This window comes from Notolabrus celidotus, chromosome 21 (genome assembly GCF_009762535.1).
Source record: "Notolabrus celidotus isolate fNotCel1 chromosome 21, fNotCel1.pri, whole genome shotgun sequence".
NCBI classification, from domain to species: Eukaryota; Metazoa; Chordata; class Actinopteri; order Labriformes; family Labridae; genus Notolabrus; species Notolabrus celidotus.
The window spans coordinates 10,858,608-10,877,273 of record NC_048292.1 but is presented as its reverse complement, the minus strand read 5'-3'; the positions used below and the strand labels follow the sequence as shown (position 1 = coordinate 10,877,273).

Here is an 18,666-nt window from a genome sequence, read left to right as displayed (position 1 = left end):
CCTTCTTTTTGAAATTGTGTCGCACTGTGTGTGAAAGCTGTGGTGTAGTGTCTGCTGTAGCAACGGAGGAGGATCTCCAAAGTTTGAAGAAGTAACCCTGCTGATGCCATGAGTCATCAGGGTTTTTTTTTGTTTTTCAGATTCAAGAGCGTTTTCAAGTAACCCCAAAGGGGATCCCTGTTAGCTCTGCCACTTTGTTGAGAAACCTGATGGAGAACTGGAACAGAAGCTCGACTATCAATCGCTATAGACTGGGTCAACTCCACTGAGTAATTTAGCTCATGTTAAGAAAGTCAGCCCATGTGCTGTTTATAGAAACTTTCCAGTACTTAACTTTGGTATCAGAAAGCCACTTTGTCCAGAGCAGTTTTGTAGTTTCCTGTACCTCCGCCTGGAGCACACTGATCATATGTTCTGTATTTAGTAGGTCAACCTCAAATCTGCCCAGTACACTGGTAGTTACACTGGGAACTTTGATATTAGTGCAGGGCGTTATCAGGCTGACACAGTAACAACTGTAGAGAATTTTTTAAGCTCAGTTTTCCCCTGAACAGCTAACACAGTGTTGATAATGTAATCTGGGCTATTGGTTGAGTCATTAAGCAAAATAAAACAGTGACAGATAAGAGGGGTCAGAAACCTGCAGAGTCCTATGGGTTTAATATCCACGCTTATAGATTTGTTTTCTATTTCTAAAAACAGGTCTGTGTTATAGCCAGTCAACTTATTAGTACAGTGAGATTATTCCATTTATTATTTGTGGCTTCTTCAGACAAAGCAGTGACTGTCAGTCTATTTCAAGGCAGCAGAGTTATGTCTCTGATTGTGTGTCTGAGGGTTTCATATGTGGGTTAGATTCCCAAGAGCTGCGATCTGGAACACTGAGCCTGGAGTGACCCATGCAAGCGTGGGCTGGAGAGGCGCTCCCGGCTTCTATGTCCAAACATAACGTCTCAAATCAGCCTGATTGAGCCTCTCATTCTTCAGTTATATAATACTTTGAAGAGATATGCATAACAACTGTATTATCTCCAACCCTTTCTGATCAAATATGTACCTCATCATGTCATTTTCTGACCCAGTTTTTCTAAAACCACATATGAAAGTTTTAGTGACAGTAAGATGGCGAAATATGTGTGTGTGAAAGTTTGTGTGTGTGTGTGTGAGAGAGAGTGAGACAGGAAGGAACGAGGGGCCCACTCTCAGCCGCAGAGTAGTAACAGGAATGTAGGTTACTTCTGTGTGTGTGTGCATGAGTGTGTCAAGAACCTCATGCATATTTAAAACAGCTGAAAAGCCCGCGAAAGAGAAAGAACATCTCTGATATAACAACGGATAGGCAGCTATTTGACTCCATAGTGATCACTGCAGCATGCAAACAGCACAGAGGATTATTCTTTGCCTTTACCTTAATCTTACATTCTTGTTTTACTGCTGTAATACTCTTAAAAAAAGAGACCTCCTGCTCCTATAATCGGCTAGAAGAATGAGTGAAAGCAGGAAAACATCATGTGTTAGTGGTCATGATATCATGTTGTGCTTTCAGGCTTAATCCAGGTGACAATCATGTGTGCCGTGATCTAACAAAGGGTCATGGGTTTGCTTCAGGAGCAACCTGGGGCTCAAAGAAAGTCATACCTCTGAGGCATCACATGCTTTGATCCAACAGCTTGAGACAAAAATACAGCAAAAAAACAGCTTCTGTTTTCTCACATTATCTATGTAATTAAAGCATGTACTTACAGAAGCCCAAAGTGGACATCCCCATGTATTTTATTTGCTTCATTTTTCTGTGACATGTTCATTTCAGTTGTTTTTGTTTTAATGTTAAGGGATCATAACTTGTATCCACCTAAACAAACACATAAATAGGCCTAACTTACCTCATAAGTGTAGTCTGGCCTATTTCAGAGGTAATTTTGCGTAATGTGATGATCGAATCGAATGAAGCGGGAAAACTTCTTTTTTTTTTATCCAGAGAAAACAAAATGAAACAACCAGCATGTCAAAGAAAAGTGTTTAGAGCTCCCCCTGCCGACTGGCTGCAATATAGGTCAATGAAGCTTGCATTGCTGTAACACATGGGATATATAGGTCAAACTCGAAAACTGAAATGCATGCCAAATAAATCTCTTGACTATGCTTTCTGTCATAGCAGTTAGTTCTTATCATGCTGATTCATGTGCAAATCTTCACTGATTTGGAGAAGTTCACTTTTCATTCAATATTTGATCCTCAAATAAGGTGATGTGACATCATGATTGGCAGCCCTTTTGACACATGTTGACAACAGCATTCTTTACTGGATTAGCAGAGCAATGAAGGCGAACGAGATGTCAACGCCAAAGAAGATTTATGTAATAGAAACACAAGAGTCATTGAACTTTCCATAACTAACGCTGTCTGCTTCAAATCAACACAAGAATCTGTTCTGCTGTAGACTGAAATGATGTGACGGATCTTTGTTGGTTAAACGTATGTTTTGGTCAGCAGAAGAAGAAGAAGAAGACTGTACTTTATTAATCCCCAGGGGGAAATTCAATTTTTTTCGGTCATGCTACACAGAAGAAGGCCTGCATTAATCCTGCAGCTCCACCAAGCAGCTTCATAATTACATCAATGTATCACCCATTGGTATTTTTGCTTTTCCAGTGGTAGGACATAAAGGCATGTAATGGCTTCTGTAATTATGTAAAGGTGACATCTGGGAAACTTAAATCAAGCTCTTCAAAGTTTGTGTGCATTTAAAAGATTGTACATGTTGGAACACATATTTCAGATTGACAGATTTGAACTTTTTTATGCTTTTGTGAGCAAACTGTAAAAAAAAAAGTACATTATGTCCCTGAGTGCAAATATGGGAAAAGTAGTTGACCCACTTTTGGTCTGTTTTTGTGCTTTGTATTTCCATCACACTGCGCCCTCTGGTGTTTTAAAAAAGTTACAACTTCCAAATAACAACTTTTATCATCAGGAGGAGTCACAAAATGTCAGCTCTGAGTATGAGGCCCAGCTCAAGCAGGTACCATGTGTCTCTGGCTCTCTCTGCTGGTGATTTGGTAAAACTACACATTTTCAGTGCAACCAGGAAAGAAGAAAATACAGAGTACATCTTTTGAAGGGTTTTTACGGATTAATTACACAGTGGTGGGTAAGATATAAATACGAAGCCTCCTCGACTGTTCAGTGTTTCTATGGTTTTCACTAAACAGCAGTGGGGAGGTCATTATGATGGCCACATGTTGAGAGATGGATCAGTAAAGGTGTCTGTTCTAAGGTGTAATAGGCTCAGCCACGCCTGCTGTATAATCAAAACGAGGTACTGACTGTTTGTATAGTGTTTATCTCTCTCGGCAGCACAGTAGCTGATAAAAGAAACTTGGCTTGTACTAAACTGGAGATTTAAGAAGAGAGAGGAACACTGAAAAATAATGCACTGAAATCGTGCCAGATTATTGCAATTTAAAATCCTGCACCGCCTGCAGATGTCTCCCAGTCAAAGACATAAAATGAATCCCCAACTCTGCATGTTTAAAATGTAAGAATCCAGAAGGGACCTACATGCATTGTGTCTGGTTCTGTCCTAAAATTGAAGCATATTGGGTTGACATTTTGCAAGATATGGAAAAAAATCTTGATGTGACTTTGTGCATGAATCCTGTCTCTCTGCTCCTGGGTTATCCATGTCAAGATGCTACTGTTGGTACCTGCTCTGGCAGACTGTATAATATTCTTACATATGCTGCCAGGAAGAATATATTCTTGTCATGGATAAGTGAATAACCACCTTCTTAGGCTAACTGGCACAAGATAATCTTGGAGTGTTTTCCTGTTGAGTACTTAACTTGTTTGCTTCACTCCAAAAAAAATTCATGCAAATATGGACCTTGTATCTCCACTTCTCAAACTCTGCTGTGGCTTCAACTCTTGAAAGTATTATGCTTGACTAACTCTGGACGCTGCCCTCATTTTGGGAGGAAAGGGAAAAAAAGAAAAAAACAAACCAATACCAATAATCTGCCTATGTGTTGTACACTTTTGTTTTGTTTTCATATCTGTATATATAAATATATACATGTGTAAATATATATATGAATGTGTGTATATATATATATTTTTTCTTTTCTTTTCTTTATTATTTATGATGGATGTGCAGACCAATGTTGTGCAAGCTTTTTGTTACTGTTATTTGTGGGGAAAAAAAACAAAACAATAAGTATATTTTGCAAAAAAAATACACTGAAATTCAGTATAGAGAAGTAACCAATCTTGTCACTACAGACTTAAATTGTCTGTTGATTTTGGCATCCCCTGTGGACTAAGTAGTTCCTCTAATGTTTTTCCTTATCTTGTTCTGCATATGTAGTGTTCTGTCAAAAAATGTCATGCTTTTTTTTCTTTCTACTAGCTAATGTACCATTCATTGTGAATCTTTTCTGTGAAAACTGTAAACAAAGACACTCTCTGTCTGTGAGCGCTTTATTGCCTTATCTGTCATTGGCATGGTGACAGTGAGTAACAGGCATAAAATTACTTTGATAATCAATCTACTCTTGGATGTTCTTGGTTGCCTTTGTAGCTCATATCAAAGTGAGGAACACACAAAAATAATAACCTAGAAATTCTGACTGTTTTCTTATTTTACTTTCTAGTAATAAATGCATATACTCATTAGAGTTGTATTTTGTTATGATTTCAGTATATTTGCATATTTATCTGTTCTGTTGTACCCCTAAAAAAATAGTTTTTGTTTGGTTTTGACTCATTTTAAGATACATACAAGCTAAGATACAAGATACATACTGTATCTATTCAAAGTATTTTTAAAAGAATGTTTGTTTAAGCAAGCAATGTTTTATCAATCTATACTTAAATAAATCACTTATTCACCCAACTCAAAAATATGTATTCAGTAAAATTCAGCCAAGTATACAACTGTTTGAACGCCAAGATACTTCACTTGAGAATTAACATTTTATCCTTTGTCTTTATTCTGCTTTGAGACATAAAACTCTCTGCTAAAACACTGTACACTATACTTCACTACATTCATGTGGTCAACTATCAGTCTGCTTAATCAAAGAAGTATAGGAGTGTATGTGTGAGATTACTTATTTGAAGTTGGGTCTGTGCATATGGTAATAGATGCACATGACACACTAGTCTGTATAAATATCTGATTTATACTATGTGTGCAGTATGTTAGGTCTTTAGGTAGGTATGTCAGTCAGGGGGAGGGAAGGAGGTAGTTAGGTAGGTAGTAAGTGAGGAAGGGAGGGGTCAAGGTAGGGGGCAGGAGCAGGAGCATGTCGAGACTTCTTTGACAGCTGTGGCACAACTGGGGCACACCCTCTATGTTTTCAGTATCATACAGATGTTATATTCCTGTATATATTTTTTTCTGAAAACACAGCAGAGTAGTGACACAACTAGCCTGTTACAAAACAGACACATTTTTCAAGACCTTTAGTGTTCACTCCTCTCCAGCCTTGGGGAAGATTTCTAGAGGAAACATATAGTGGTGGATATGGATATGGTGGTATACGGATATGCATTGGTCGGTGGACTTATAGTGCTGTGTTGCTGTCTTTGTCTTGTAAAATGTTGTTGTGAAGGTCTGTACATGTGCTGCCTCACTTTAAAATAAATAAGGAAAGAAGGAAAAACAAAAATATTTGTATTAAAGGGGCAGTAGATGCAGTTATTCTTGAAAAAGGACTAAGAAATATTCAATAATTAAAATACACATATGTTGATGAAATTATTGCAGTTGTTGCAGTGAGGTATCATTTGAGTTGTGAACAAACAATGTGTGTTATTTTTATTTTCTATCAGCTTACTTGTATTCAAAGAGCGCTTGTTTGTATGTGTGCTTGTTCTGTTTTCTTTTGTTTAAATGTTTATTTCTTTTTCTTTTTTGCTCCATTTGTTCCTTTGTTATGGTGTATATATGTAGAATGGAAAAGCTAAATAAAAAAATGATAAATGAACAAAACAGCAGAATTTTTTATTTTTAACACAAGTCCCACCTTTGAAAAGACAATTAACCAATTTAGGATTTTTTGCAGGTGGCCCCTGCTGTGGCCAATCAGATTTAAGGGGGGAGTGCAAACTCTCATCACCTCTCTTGACATGCCTCTGGGAGGGAGAACAGAGAGAGGTAGGATGAATGGTTCATGCTCATCTAAGACACTTACAACTTCTTTTCATTTTTTGAATCATCAAATAATGTATATAATGTCTTATTGTTTTAGATGTTGTTGTTGTTGTTGTTATTTTCAGCAGCTCCTGTTGCACACCCCTTTGACCATGTGCAATGACAACAACAACAGTGATAAAACTGCTACCTATCCACACAGGTACTTGTAATTGAACCAAACATTTTAAATTAGCTGTATAATTAACAATTTACAAATCCTTAGGGACCTTTTGTCCTGGATTGTTAGTACTTTTGCTTTTGGCACATAAGAGTACATTTAGCATGATCCACTAGTAATACTCATTATCTTACATGAGTATTCGGTACCTTTTTAAGATGTGTTGTAAATGGAGGATGTTAACTTGTATATCATTGTACATTGTTGTAACGGTTTTATTTTAAGAAAAAGATGGTAAAGGTTTATCCATTTATTCACTAGCATGTACTCTTAATAATATTACCAAGATAGTAACTTGTACATCAGTTGATTTGCTGCCAAATAATACATTTTTTGGGTCCCCCATCACCATAAATCACAGCTCACATAAATCTGTCCCGCTGTGTTGAAGTGGAATTTAATCCATCCACTTTCTCCAACTGCAAGTTTGGCCTGAGGCAGTCACACAACCACGTGCCACTGATCACAGTGACATTGACCCTCTGAACAGCTGAGTTCGGATCGTCATGATGCAGAAATCCATGAAGCGCTCCCCCCCCTCTGTCCTTTCCCCATGACTGTACTTGAATGCTCTGCTTGTTTTGTAATAACTGCTTCACTCAGACACTATAATGTCTTCTGGCACGCACTCCACACCTCTGAGCTCGCACAGCTCGTCCCCAGGTTCTGTCACATTCCTGGGAGCATGTTGGGACAAGAGCGCTCGCCAGAAACTAGAGGGAGAACATAATAACAAGCACTCTCTTTTCAATCCACAGCGCCCTCAGAGGAATGTCATGCTTCCACTTCAAGTACAGGATGACATGATTCTGAGAAATTCTGCCAATCCTTTGAGTAGAAAAACCCTGTCGGAGCTTGTAAAAGCAAGACTTTTACTTCCCATATGTCTTGTAAAGCTAATATCAAAGATGAACACACAGGAGATGAAAACTGTCTGTTCCCACCTGTTCTCAAATCTCTCATCCACTTCTACTGTATCATCTTTCCTGTCATATGTTTGGTGTTATCCAGTTGCAGCAGATGGCTATCCACCAAACAAGTCAGGTCTTACACAAGGTTCCTGCCTTTTAAAAATAATTTTTTCGTGGGGAATGTTGCCAAGTTTTCACTCATTGGTGAAGCAGGCCTCTGTTACTAATTTTAAAAAGAGAAAGGTCAAGACCTACAGCTTCATTTTCATATTTCCTACCATATGTGTGGCATATCTTGTGAGTCTGGTTCTATCCAAGGTTTCTGCCTGTCATAAGAAAGTTTCTCTCTGCCACTCTTCAAGCTCATTGGTGGATTAAGTTTGAGTCCCTCTGGTTGAGGCAGATGACTGTCTACGATTGTGTCTGGTTCCATATAAGGTGTTTACCATTAAAAGTAAGTAAGTGCCATGTCCTATCTTGATTACTCTCTTACTCATCCTGTGCTGCCATTTTCAGCCTATCTCTTTCTCTTTTCTCTCTTTGTCACTGGATGTCGATTAACCAGTCATGGCGGTGACATGTGGAATTTTTCATTACCTCGCCCTGGGGGCACCATGCTGTCTGTGCCTGTTTATTATGCTGCTTTTTTTTCCACCCTGCCTTCACACTCATTCTCTCTCTCTCCCTCTCTCTCTCTCTCTCTCTCTCTCTCTCTCTCTCGCTCACTCTCTCTCTGGTATTATTGAGAGTCAGCCCAGCCGTGTGGAGCTGTGGGTTGTTGTTTGTTGTCAGGCCAGCTGTATGGGGCAGTGGTAGCTGTCAGAGACTGATCTCCTCTCCATGGCCTGTCGCTCCTCTGGCTCTGGCTCCTACACTGTGGTTATCATCCCCCTCAGGACCAGCCTGTACAGCCTGGACGCACTGCGCTTCTACCTATGGGTGAGGAGGACGCTTGTGTGTGTGTGTGTGTGTGTGTGTGTGTGTGTGTGTGTGTGTGTGTGTGTGTGTGTGTGTGTGTGTGTGTGTGTGTGTGTTGTGTGTGTGTGTGTGTTTTGAAAAAGTGTTTGATCTTAATCAGTAACTTGTGTTTCCCCAGAGGTTCTGATTTTTATCAGCTTCTGTGTGAACCCACATGTTTTCAGCACAGTGGAGTTAGTCCCTTAACTGTACATGTACACATTATGTCATTTTCAAAGTTTTGCAAAACTCTGTTAATTTTTTTTTTTATAACACTTACACAATGTGAATTATAACCTAAATGTAAGCCTCAATGCACTCTCCAGTCTATAGCAATGTCACCAGTTTAGTAAACGTAACATGACCATATTTTCTCCATTGGAAAATATGAGAGATTAAAAAATCTTATTTGACCAAAGAAGCGGTACAATTTCTTAAATATTTTAATTTTCATTTCTCATTTGATATTCTAAGATAAACTTCATTTTTAACATTTTAAATGACATTTTTTAGAACATTACAGTAGCTGAGTGCTGGTTTTGATTTATCATCCTTTCCATTTACGTACATGACAGTTTAATTATGGAGTTACTAAATGACAGCCTTGAAAAAAGCCTTCCATCCATGAACCACAAATAAATGTCACTACATTATATTTACATGTAAATGAAACCACAAGTGAGTACTAGAGTCTCTTTGTTTTTAAAAGATGCTCCACAATGAAATATATTGGAATTTTTTACATTGTGTAGAGGCAGTGTTAAGGTGGTGTGGCCCTTGAACTCACAAATACATTTCTAGAATTGACTTCATACAAAATTAAGATACCTAGTTCTTAAGTTCCTAGATATCTTCTTCATTTTTAATATTTGGTTTATATTTGGTTTTATATTTGTTCAAAAATATGCTTTTTCAACAGGATACGTAGAGTGTTGAGTCACTCTGTTTTATGTTCACATCTGCTCCGGAGTGTTGCTTTGGTTATAGCGCAGCTTCAGTCATCCAAGTGACACATTCCCACATGTCAAGTCTGCTCCTCACAGCTTCCTGTTAATGGCTTAATATAACCAGTTTTCCAATAACTGTAAGTCTATTATTACATAAGAGTGCAGCTGCCACAGTCAAAGACTTTACGTTGGTTTGGTTGACACACAGGTGTAACATTACATAAGACAGAGTCACTAAAAGGTAATGAAATCCTTGTATTTGAATATTGATTATTTGATTCATCCATGTGGCTCGAACAAATGATCAACTAGTGATTGGTGTAATGAGTTATAATGTCCTCCTGACTCATGCCATAGTTGATTGGTTTAAACAACTGTGTCCTAACCTAATGTTGCCAAAGGTGCATCATCATCATCATCACTGCTATGTGTTATGATGACACCCTGGTCATTGCAGCACTGTTGTGAGCCCATTTACACTGCATGTATTCCAGCTGAGTGCATACAATAGCACTAAAGGCCTCCTGCTGCTCTGTAGATTGGCTCTGCTGGTTTAAACAAAGCCTTGGGGCCTCTGGAAGACAACAGGCAGTGATGTAACCATCACACTGCTTTACATCAGGCTGCAGGTCGTGTTTTTAGTGGTCGAACTTGTTCGCCTGTCAGACATATTCCCATTGAAACTGGCCTTATTATTAAAGTCAATGGTAAAAAATTAAAGAGGCTACCAGCTACATACATTGGGGCATAATTTAGGGCAGAAAGTGATGGAGCTTCGTCTAAATTTAAACTGCTTTATTGTGGGACTCAGTCATTTGTAGGTCAAGAGAGGCCAAAGCTTTACCCTAATAAATAAGGCTGCTTAGACAGGACTACACTACATCCCATTTTCTCCACTGGAAGTACCCCAGAAAGGACATTACATCTATCATACTCATCACACTATTATTGCTCCACTAAACAGGCAACTTAGAGCTCTCTCTGTTACATTCTCTCCACTGTGAAGGTCCTTCAATAACAATTTATCACGTTTTCTCCACTAGAAGAAATCCCAAAAGGGTACTTTAGCAAGCTTTATAAAAAAAAAAAATAGCACCAGTAAAAGCACTTCATCACATTTTCTCCACTAGATAAGCAAATTAAAGTATTAATATTTTCCCCAGTGGGAGAGCCCCATAAGACACTTCAACCTTTTTTTCTTATCTAAAGAAAACTCTAGAAGTTCCTTGATCATGTTTTCTCCACTAGACAGACATTCTAAAATTCTCTTTATTAGATTTTTCCATGTGGAGGGACTTTGTTTTGTTTTTTCTTACCCAAAGAAAACCCAAAGGCTACTTTGTTGTGTTTTCTCCACTGGACAGGCAGCCTAAAATGCTTTTATTTTCCGTTTCTCCACTGGGAGAGCCCCTAAGAACAGTCTGTCTTGTTTTTTTCTTACCCAAAGAAAACTATAAAGTTCACTCAATCCTGTTTTCTCCACTAGAAGAACACACTAAAAGGCACTTCAACATGTTTTCTAAAATAGAGTTACCCTAAATGGCATGTCATCAGGTTTTCTCCACTAAAACTGCGACATGAAAGTTATTTTACCCCTTTTCACAACTATGGGAGTAAATAAAAAGGTATTTTATAAAGTTTTCTCCCCTAGAAGAACACCTAAAAAAACACTTTGTTGCATTTTTCACTTTAGAAGGTCCAGCAAAAGAGAACTTCAGAAAAGTTTTCTTCACTGGAAGGGCAACATCATTGAAGTCTTTCCACACATGGATAAGAATCCGGCAAAGGGGAAATGGGACAAGAAGTATCAGGAGTGCAAGAAAGGGGATAATGTGTTAGAGATGTCACTGACAGAAGTGTTTTTATCCCCCATGTAAACCTGACCCAGCTGCGTTTGTCCCCTCACAGATTAAGCGTCTGAAGGATTTAGAGAGGGAGAAAGACGCTCTGTGCTCTGGTCTGGAGGTCCTGGAGAAGGCTCGTCACTGGTATCTGCAGCGGCTGGGGGAGAACAGAGCCAAACAGGACGACATCGAGACCACAAGTGAGGTCGGACCCTGCAAGGAGGGTGCAGAAGAGGTACACAGCAGGGCTGGGGACTAGAACTAGAACCTTCACAGACATATCTTTGAGCTCCTTTTTAAAGGTCCCTTAAGGTGTGATGTCTCTAAACACTCTACCCTCTGTTTCTCTGTGTTCACAGGCTCGCTCTTGCTTCCTCAGGTCTTGCATTCAGCGGGTGAATGGCTCTCTGGGAACTGTGATGAGTGAGCCCAATGTCACCAGCAGCAGCAACCCTTCTCTACCTGATGCAGTGGCAGACAGTGACCTCCGGTGGCATAACACGGTACTGACTCAGGTAAAGACAACACAAAGTTTTGTGGAATATGCTTTTAAACATGACATGTAATATCATATTCAAGTAATAATCATCTAATCATAACTGATTAGACAATTATGTCTCTTTAATGGTTATTTTTTTATTTTATTTTCTTCTTTGACAGGAAGTGAGCAACAAGAATCGTCAGATCTCCTTGTTAGAGCTGGAGAAAGATGCTCTGCTGGAACAACTCAATGGATTACAGACACAATGAGTGCATTTCTTCAGGTACAGATGAGCACATGCACTGTACATGTTGCAAACTTTTATCAAATTGTAAATATGTATTTAGATAAATAAATTACTGTGAAACATGCATCATTTGCTTTTGTGTTGTTGTTTTTTTTCAATACAAGCCTTGAATAACCTGACTGCCATGTTAATGAGTCAGTGACTGGTTTACGATACTGTAAAACAATATGATCACTAAGAAATATAAACTCCTGAACCACCCATTTTCAAATTTAACATCACCTCAATAGCTGTATGAAAACAATATGCACAAGAAGAGCTGGACAATATTGAAAAAATAGGTTAGCACGATAACATGTTTCATATCAGTCCATATTGATAATTATCATGATAAATATCAAATCATTATTTCATGTAAATTTGAAGGCAGATTTTTGCCCCTGAGTGAAAGTTGAAGACAGTTTGTAAGTTTGTATCTGGATTTAGTTCTCTGATAAGCTTTTTGAATCCCTCATTTCTGGCAGTGCTAACAGAAGGCAGGTCTTTAGTCTGAGATGAGGTTTTTGTGAAGTTTTAATTAGTAGTTTCTTATTTTTCTCAGGCTGAGATAATTTGCATAATTTGATTTAAATTTACAACAAACCTCTTTAAGCCCACCTACTTCTTACTCTGCGACATGATTGGCTGGTCAACGCGGTCGTCTTATTCTATTTAATGTTGGGTGGCAACTAGCGATTAAGACACATTAGCACTCCCTCCCTTTCCAGTGGTTGGGGGTGTAACTACATGTTGGAAATATATCACATTTTTATCAAACATTTGTCATATTTATATTGAGAAAAATGATATCACGATAGTTATCTTTATCGATTTATCGCCCAGCCCTATCCACAAGTAAAGGACTGTGTAACATTTTCCCCTATATACTCATCTGGCAGGTTACTCTGCGTCAGTAGTGGTTGGAATTTGCCCCCTGGTTTCTGATTCTGATGTTTCTAGGTTGCTGCATACAACTTCCACCTTCCAACTTCAAGAATCAATCATGTTTAAAAAAGATAAATAGAGATCTAAGGTGATACTGAGTCACTGAGTCTGCGATGAAGTACTTTATCTCTATATTTCTGTTACCGCTATGTGATAATCTTGTCCATTATCAGGTGTAGGTCACAGTTTGGATTTAAGCACACATTCAAGCTTGTTGGCATTATGCAGCACTTAGATCAACAGATCATAGATTACACCACTTGATATATGCTGAGTAACATATTTCAGCATTGATATTCCAAGTTTGCTCTTCCAGTAGGCACAAAAGAAGGAAAGTGGTATTTGTTTTAAAGAAGGGTATATTTTTCCTGGGTGCAGGGGACACTCCTTCATCATAATGTGTGACTGACAGTCGTTCCGTTTCCGTCTGTGAATGTGGGCTCTCTCTGTCTCGACACGTCCCAGCAGCCTCTCCCGGTGGTCCCACTCTGATCTGACTTCAGCTGATAAACTTTATCTAGCCAAGTCATCACACATGTTTGCAGGAAATATTTTTTCCTAAGTTGCAAAGATCTGCAGCCTTACATACAGAGAGCAACATTATTAACGCAGATTACATCTCTTGCAAAAAGAAGATATCGTCCTGAAAAAGGTGCAGTTTTTCCCTCAACATTTGATTCAAATTTTATTTCCCAGAGTGGAAAGCATTGCTGAGATTTTGAAGGTCTCCAATATGTGATGCAATCCAGATAATAGAATAATCCAGAAAATTGCATGACGTTCTAATCTGTCTTTTTCAATGAATCCCATCCCTCCTTCTGCAGCAGCTCTTCCAGTAAATAGAAGAATTCCTGCATGAAATCTCTGCAGGAATCAGATTAGAATCAGCCTGTGTGCAGGAGGAAAGAAAACATCCATTATGGCGGATGCTTTCCTTTAAGTAGCTTCATGTTCTCTATCTTTTCAGAGCCACTGAACCATCAAGCCCCGGGTACCAGCACTTCGCTAATTATCATCTCTAATTCACAAACTGCACAGGCAAACGCCTTCTGTTAGGAGCATGTCATGCCCTTGTGGTTGTCAATGCCATTCTTCCATACCAGCATGGTTCACTTACACTGCACTCTGCTGGTCTCCAAATTCGTTTTACTCTTATACAATATCATGTTTACTTTTGTCTCCACCAGTTTGTGGTCTTGGTGTGACTGGGTATCAGTAATGCTGTTTCCGTGCAGGTCAGCGGAGGTGGGATGTGTAAACACAAAAATAGGGTGCAGAAGGAGGAGGTGTTTTGGGGGAGGCTGAGGGCTCCCAGATAAATGCATTCCTTTAGTTATTAGGAGAGAAAAACTTCCTGAGAACCCTGAGACAGTACAGTAGGTAGGTGGTCTTTGAAGAGCTCTCAGGTAACTAAAAACAATAAGATTAGACTCTCTGCAGGATTGACACTGTTGGTTTGGGATGTCATTTCTGTGCTTTTGGAAACAAAGCCTGTACAACTGTATTATAGCAATCACATTACATTAACCAAAAAGATAATCGGTTTGATTTTCATAACAAAAAAAAAGAGTCTCTTAATCCATCAAGTGAGATAGATAAGCATGATGTTTGATTCATTTAAGGTTTTCTAATTTAAATATTAAAGGATAATGTTTTTTTTCTGTAGGTCTCTTATCTTTTACTGTGTTACTTTTCTTTATTTCTTTATTTCAGACAGGTCAATACCAGCAAAAAAAATATTAAAGATGCCAGCAAAGACAAAAACAAAATCAGCATGGATGAAATAAAAAAAAGGAATGAAGTCAATGTTTTTCTCATGGATACTGTGATTAAAAAGCAAGACCATTTTTGCAGATGTGTCCAGAAGCAACAAAAAACCCTTGTGCAGCTTAGTGTAGGCAGTGGCGATTCTAGACTAATTTTACTGGGGGGGCCAGGCTGGGGCCAAGGGTATTGTCAGAGGGACACATTCAACCCTGACAAAAGAGACTGAGAAGGGCAAGGACTGGCTGAGAACAAACTGACAAAACATCATTGCATCCCTGTATACTAGACATATATACTACTGTGTACTATATCAAAATGCAGACTGACAGCAGCTGTTTGGCTGTTTACACTCAACATGAGTCCCTTAGCGCTCTAAGGGACTGGAACCAAGTGCCACACGGATGTGTTCCGCCTGTAACATTAGCGCGATACCAAAGCTTTTTTAATATTTGTTTGGTGTGAAGGGGGGTCACAGGGGGGTCAAGGTTCAGTTTTACAGGAGCACTGGCCCCTGTTAGCCCCTCCCCAGAACCACCGCTGAGTGTAAGCTGAGAGATGTAACCAGTGTTAGATTGCATACATATGTATATTAAAGTTTGAAGGCGCAGTGACTGAAAAACTTGATAGAATTTATGAGCTCTTGGGGAGCATCATTTTTGTGTGCATAAAACACATGCAAATTATTTTACATCAGCATGTTAATCATAAAGATAAGCAATATGCCTTATCATGTTTGTATAGTCAGTGACTGTTCATCACAAAGATTGCTCTATTAGTACATTTACTGAGAGAGGTCTGTGTTGTGTGAAACCAATGATCAGGTTCACTACACTTCTTCCATGTACATAGAAGTATACAGATATTTAAGGATGCCTTTCGGTCAAGTGCTACACTGATCTTACAGGAATGTTTATTAATCATGCTTTCAGTGCTTCAGCTACTTCTTGCCATATTCTGCTTGGAGAATGTCACCAAATGAGCCCCTGATGTGCTTTAGGTATTCACCCTCACATCCTCATATAATCATATCAGATACATTGTAAATTGACTTATCTTTGTATAGTGATCTTCTACTCTTTCCAACCACTCTAAGCACTTGAGACAACTCTCACATTCACCAATTCGCTCCTCATTCACAAACTGATGCCAACTGATGCTACAGTGAGGGACCATCAGTATTAACTCATTTCATTCATGCACATTCACACACTGCTGACAATGTCACAAGGAGTCATTTAGAGTTCGGTGGAAGGTTCCTGCATATGACTGAAGAAACGGGGATTAAACCATCAACCTCCTGAATAAGAGACGTTAGAAAGGGTATAATAATTATTACAAGAATTTAGTGTGACTCAACTTTTTACTTGTCCCATTTTTTAAAAGAATTAATCCTTCATTGCATCTTCAGTTTTCCCTTTTTGATAACCTGACTTTGGTGGTCACCTTAAACACTGTTTAAACTTTTGTTTGAGTATATGTTGTAATGTTTTTGTAAAGCACTTTGTCACTTGTTCATATGTTAAAGGATATAAAGAACATTTTGTTGTAACTGCTTGCACAATGATGGAAACTTCTTTGCTGAATTACATCCAGAAATGTCCATACTTGGCCAAAATTTGCAGCAAATGAAGACTTTGATCTCTGCATTTTTCATTTTTAGTAATTTAGTGTTTTCAATGCCATAACCACATTTCCCAAGGCATGCAACCACTACCACTAAAGATGTCAAATATTTATTTTAAAATAATCATGACCGCAATACTTAATTCAGCCTTCATTCAAATGATATTACCAAGGTAGTTTTATCCTATCACTCCCGGATTTTCACGATAAACGCCGAGATTTGTGGAAAAAAACAGACATAAGAAATTGTGTCACTTTGGGTTGTTTTACGAGCAACAATGTTGAATGAATGTTACATCAGATGGATAGAGGCAGAGTCAAAGCAAAAGAAACCAACCTAGTCAACTATTTCCCCACTGTCGGTGAGGTCAGTTTTAGATTTTCAGTCACTGCTGCACTCTGTCCTCTGCGGCTGCTGCGCGCACTGACGCACGGCACCAAGCGTCACCTCCACCCCGGACGCATTTACATCCAGCAGGCTCTGCAGATGATTGATGTAGTCAATAGCAGCCCTCAAAGTCTCCACTTTGCTGAGCCGTTTGTCCTGAAACTCCTGCGGCAGATGCTCTCTGAGCCGCGCGTAACCTTCGTTTACGCAGCGCACTCGGTGCCGCTCTCTTTCGTTCCTTTTACGGATGAACGCTGGCTCGAATGAGTATTCACAAACACCCAGGGGTCCGTGAAAGGGGAAATATGATATTTGTCTGTAGGGTATCCTCTGGCCGTGCACAGTTTCGAGGTATGTAGTGTCAAGGTGGAAGGGCAGTCCAAGCCGAAGCGCATCCCTGTAGTGCGATCCTCCGGTGTCCATGGAGAGGCCGTGGAGAGTCAGTGAGGGGACATAAGAAAAGTTCTCCATGGAGTCCATTCTATTTATCAAATATGAGAATATGTAAGATAACAAAGCAGCTTAATATATAAAACTATATCAGCATCATGAATTATAATCAGTGGAACTCACCCTGTCAGTGGCTCCTCGTAATCATCACGTGTTTGGAGCAAGATTTTCTTTATAAAACTCCCCACGTTGTGACTTATTGACTCTCCTGATTATGATAATGTGCGAGTGGAAACTTCTGAGTCGGGACTCTGTCAGTCTGTGTGACAACTTGTTTTTTTTTTTGTCCTTTTAGGCTACAAGCATGGGTGTGATCGAGGGCGGAGATGCAGCCACTTCATCAAGATAACACTGTTTACATAACGGTTCCTTCCTGTCTGTCAAGCATTTCTCATAATAAAGCATACAATAGGCTTGTAATAACTGACTTTAATTCATTAATCCTTATATACATTTTAAATATGAATTACCAGTAAATGGTTGGGTATATTTTATATAAAAATAAAGGAAACATACTAGCCCTAAGTCAATGCATTAGCTTATTTATGCCACTTTGTTTTCAAGCTAAACCTTATAGACCTTCTGTATTTTATGTCAATAAATGACAGAAATCAACCCCCTTCTCCTGGCTATTATTTTTCTTTAACTTGCCATTTAAAATTTAGTATAATCTTACACAATTATGTGACTTTTGAGCCCCTTCTGTCAATCAACAATATTAAATCAATTTTTCTTTCTAAGAATCTCAAGATTTTGAAATCTGACCCATGGTAAACTAAACCCTGTTTACGGTCTATGGTGCTTATAATAACTGACTTTAATTCATTAATCCTTACATACATTTTAAATATTAATTACCAGTATATGGTTGGGAATATTTTATTTCAAAATAAAGGAAAGATACTAGCCCCAAGTCAATGCATAGTTTATGCCACTTTGTTTTCGAGCTAAACCTTATAGACCTTCTGTATTTTATGTCAATAAATGACAAAACATAACCCCCCCCCCCCTCCTCCTCCTAGCTATTTTTTAAGTATAAGCTTACGCAATTATGTGACTTTTGAGCCCCTTTCGTCAATCAACAATCTTAAATCAATTTTTCTTTCTGAGAATCTTGAGATTTTGAAATCTGACCCATTGTGCAATCCGTCTTTCTATAGATAGATAGATAGATAGATAGATAGATAGATAGATAGATTGATAGATTGATAGATTGATAGATAGACTTTATTGGTCCCCCATTGGAGGGAATTGTTTATGTGTTACAGCAGCTTACAACACGGAACCGGGGAATACAACAATGTACTAACATAGTTAAAAATATAATAACAATAATAATAGCAATGATAAAGGTAAAATAGAATATCCATCTATCAGTTCTGTTCTGTACATATGCTGCAAGGCTGTGCACATTTTTGACTGGGTCACTGGTTTTGCAGATATTTGTAAATTGACTTATTTAGTTGTGTATATAAGATATACTTATTTTTACTTCTTTAATTGTAATTGCTGATAACTTTTTAATAATTGCTACATATGCTCTTTTGTGCTTTATACTGTTTTGCGTTGTCTACTTTGCTGCTGTAATGTAACACTTAGATTCCCTCGTTGTGGGACGAACATAGACTGTATAGGGGACGAATAAAGGATGATCTTATCTCTTATCTTATCATAGACAGCCAAATCCTGT

At 38.6% G+C, this 18,666-nt stretch overlaps 2 protein-coding genes across 4 annotated transcripts; one reads left to right on the top strand and one right to left on the bottom strand.

Annotated features, from left to right (window-relative positions):
- Positions 1-6,112: 6,112 nt before the first annotated feature.
- Positions 6,113-11,890, top strand: sapcd1 (suppressor APC domain containing 1). Of its 3 annotated transcripts, none has more exons than XM_034673907.1 (7): positions 6,113-6,160; positions 6,283-6,359; positions 7,651-7,742; positions 8,036-8,227; positions 11,101-11,271; positions 11,396-11,551; positions 11,697-11,890. In XM_034673907.1, the coding sequence occupies exons 4-7, from the start codon at positions 8,129-8,131 to the stop codon at positions 11,784-11,786; spliced, it is 516 nt and encodes a 171-aa protein (XP_034529798.1). In that variant the 5' UTR covers positions 6,113-6,160; positions 6,283-6,359; positions 7,651-7,742; positions 8,036-8,128; the 3' UTR covers positions 11,787-11,890. The 3 variants fall into 3 exon arrangements, with proteins under 3 accessions (XP_034529798.1, XP_034529797.1, XP_034529799.1); XM_034673906.1 differs by having other exon boundaries at positions 7,651-7,746; XM_034673908.1 differs by lacking the exon at positions 7,651-7,742 and having other exon boundaries at positions 6,134-6,160; positions 8,042-8,227.
- Positions 11,891-16,389: 4,499 nt separating this feature from the next.
- Positions 16,390-17,381, bottom strand: LOC117805286 (achaete-scute homolog 4-like). The gene is made up of 2 exons (XM_034673964.1): positions 17,100-17,381; positions 16,390-17,007 (listed from the first exon to the last, which is right to left on the bottom strand). The coding sequence occupies exon 2, from the start codon at positions 17,004-17,006 to the stop codon at positions 16,521-16,523; it is 486 nt and encodes a 161-aa protein (XP_034529855.1). The 5' UTR covers position 17,007; positions 17,100-17,381; the 3' UTR covers positions 16,390-16,520.
- Between the last annotated feature and the right edge of the window lie 1,285 nt (positions 17,382-18,666).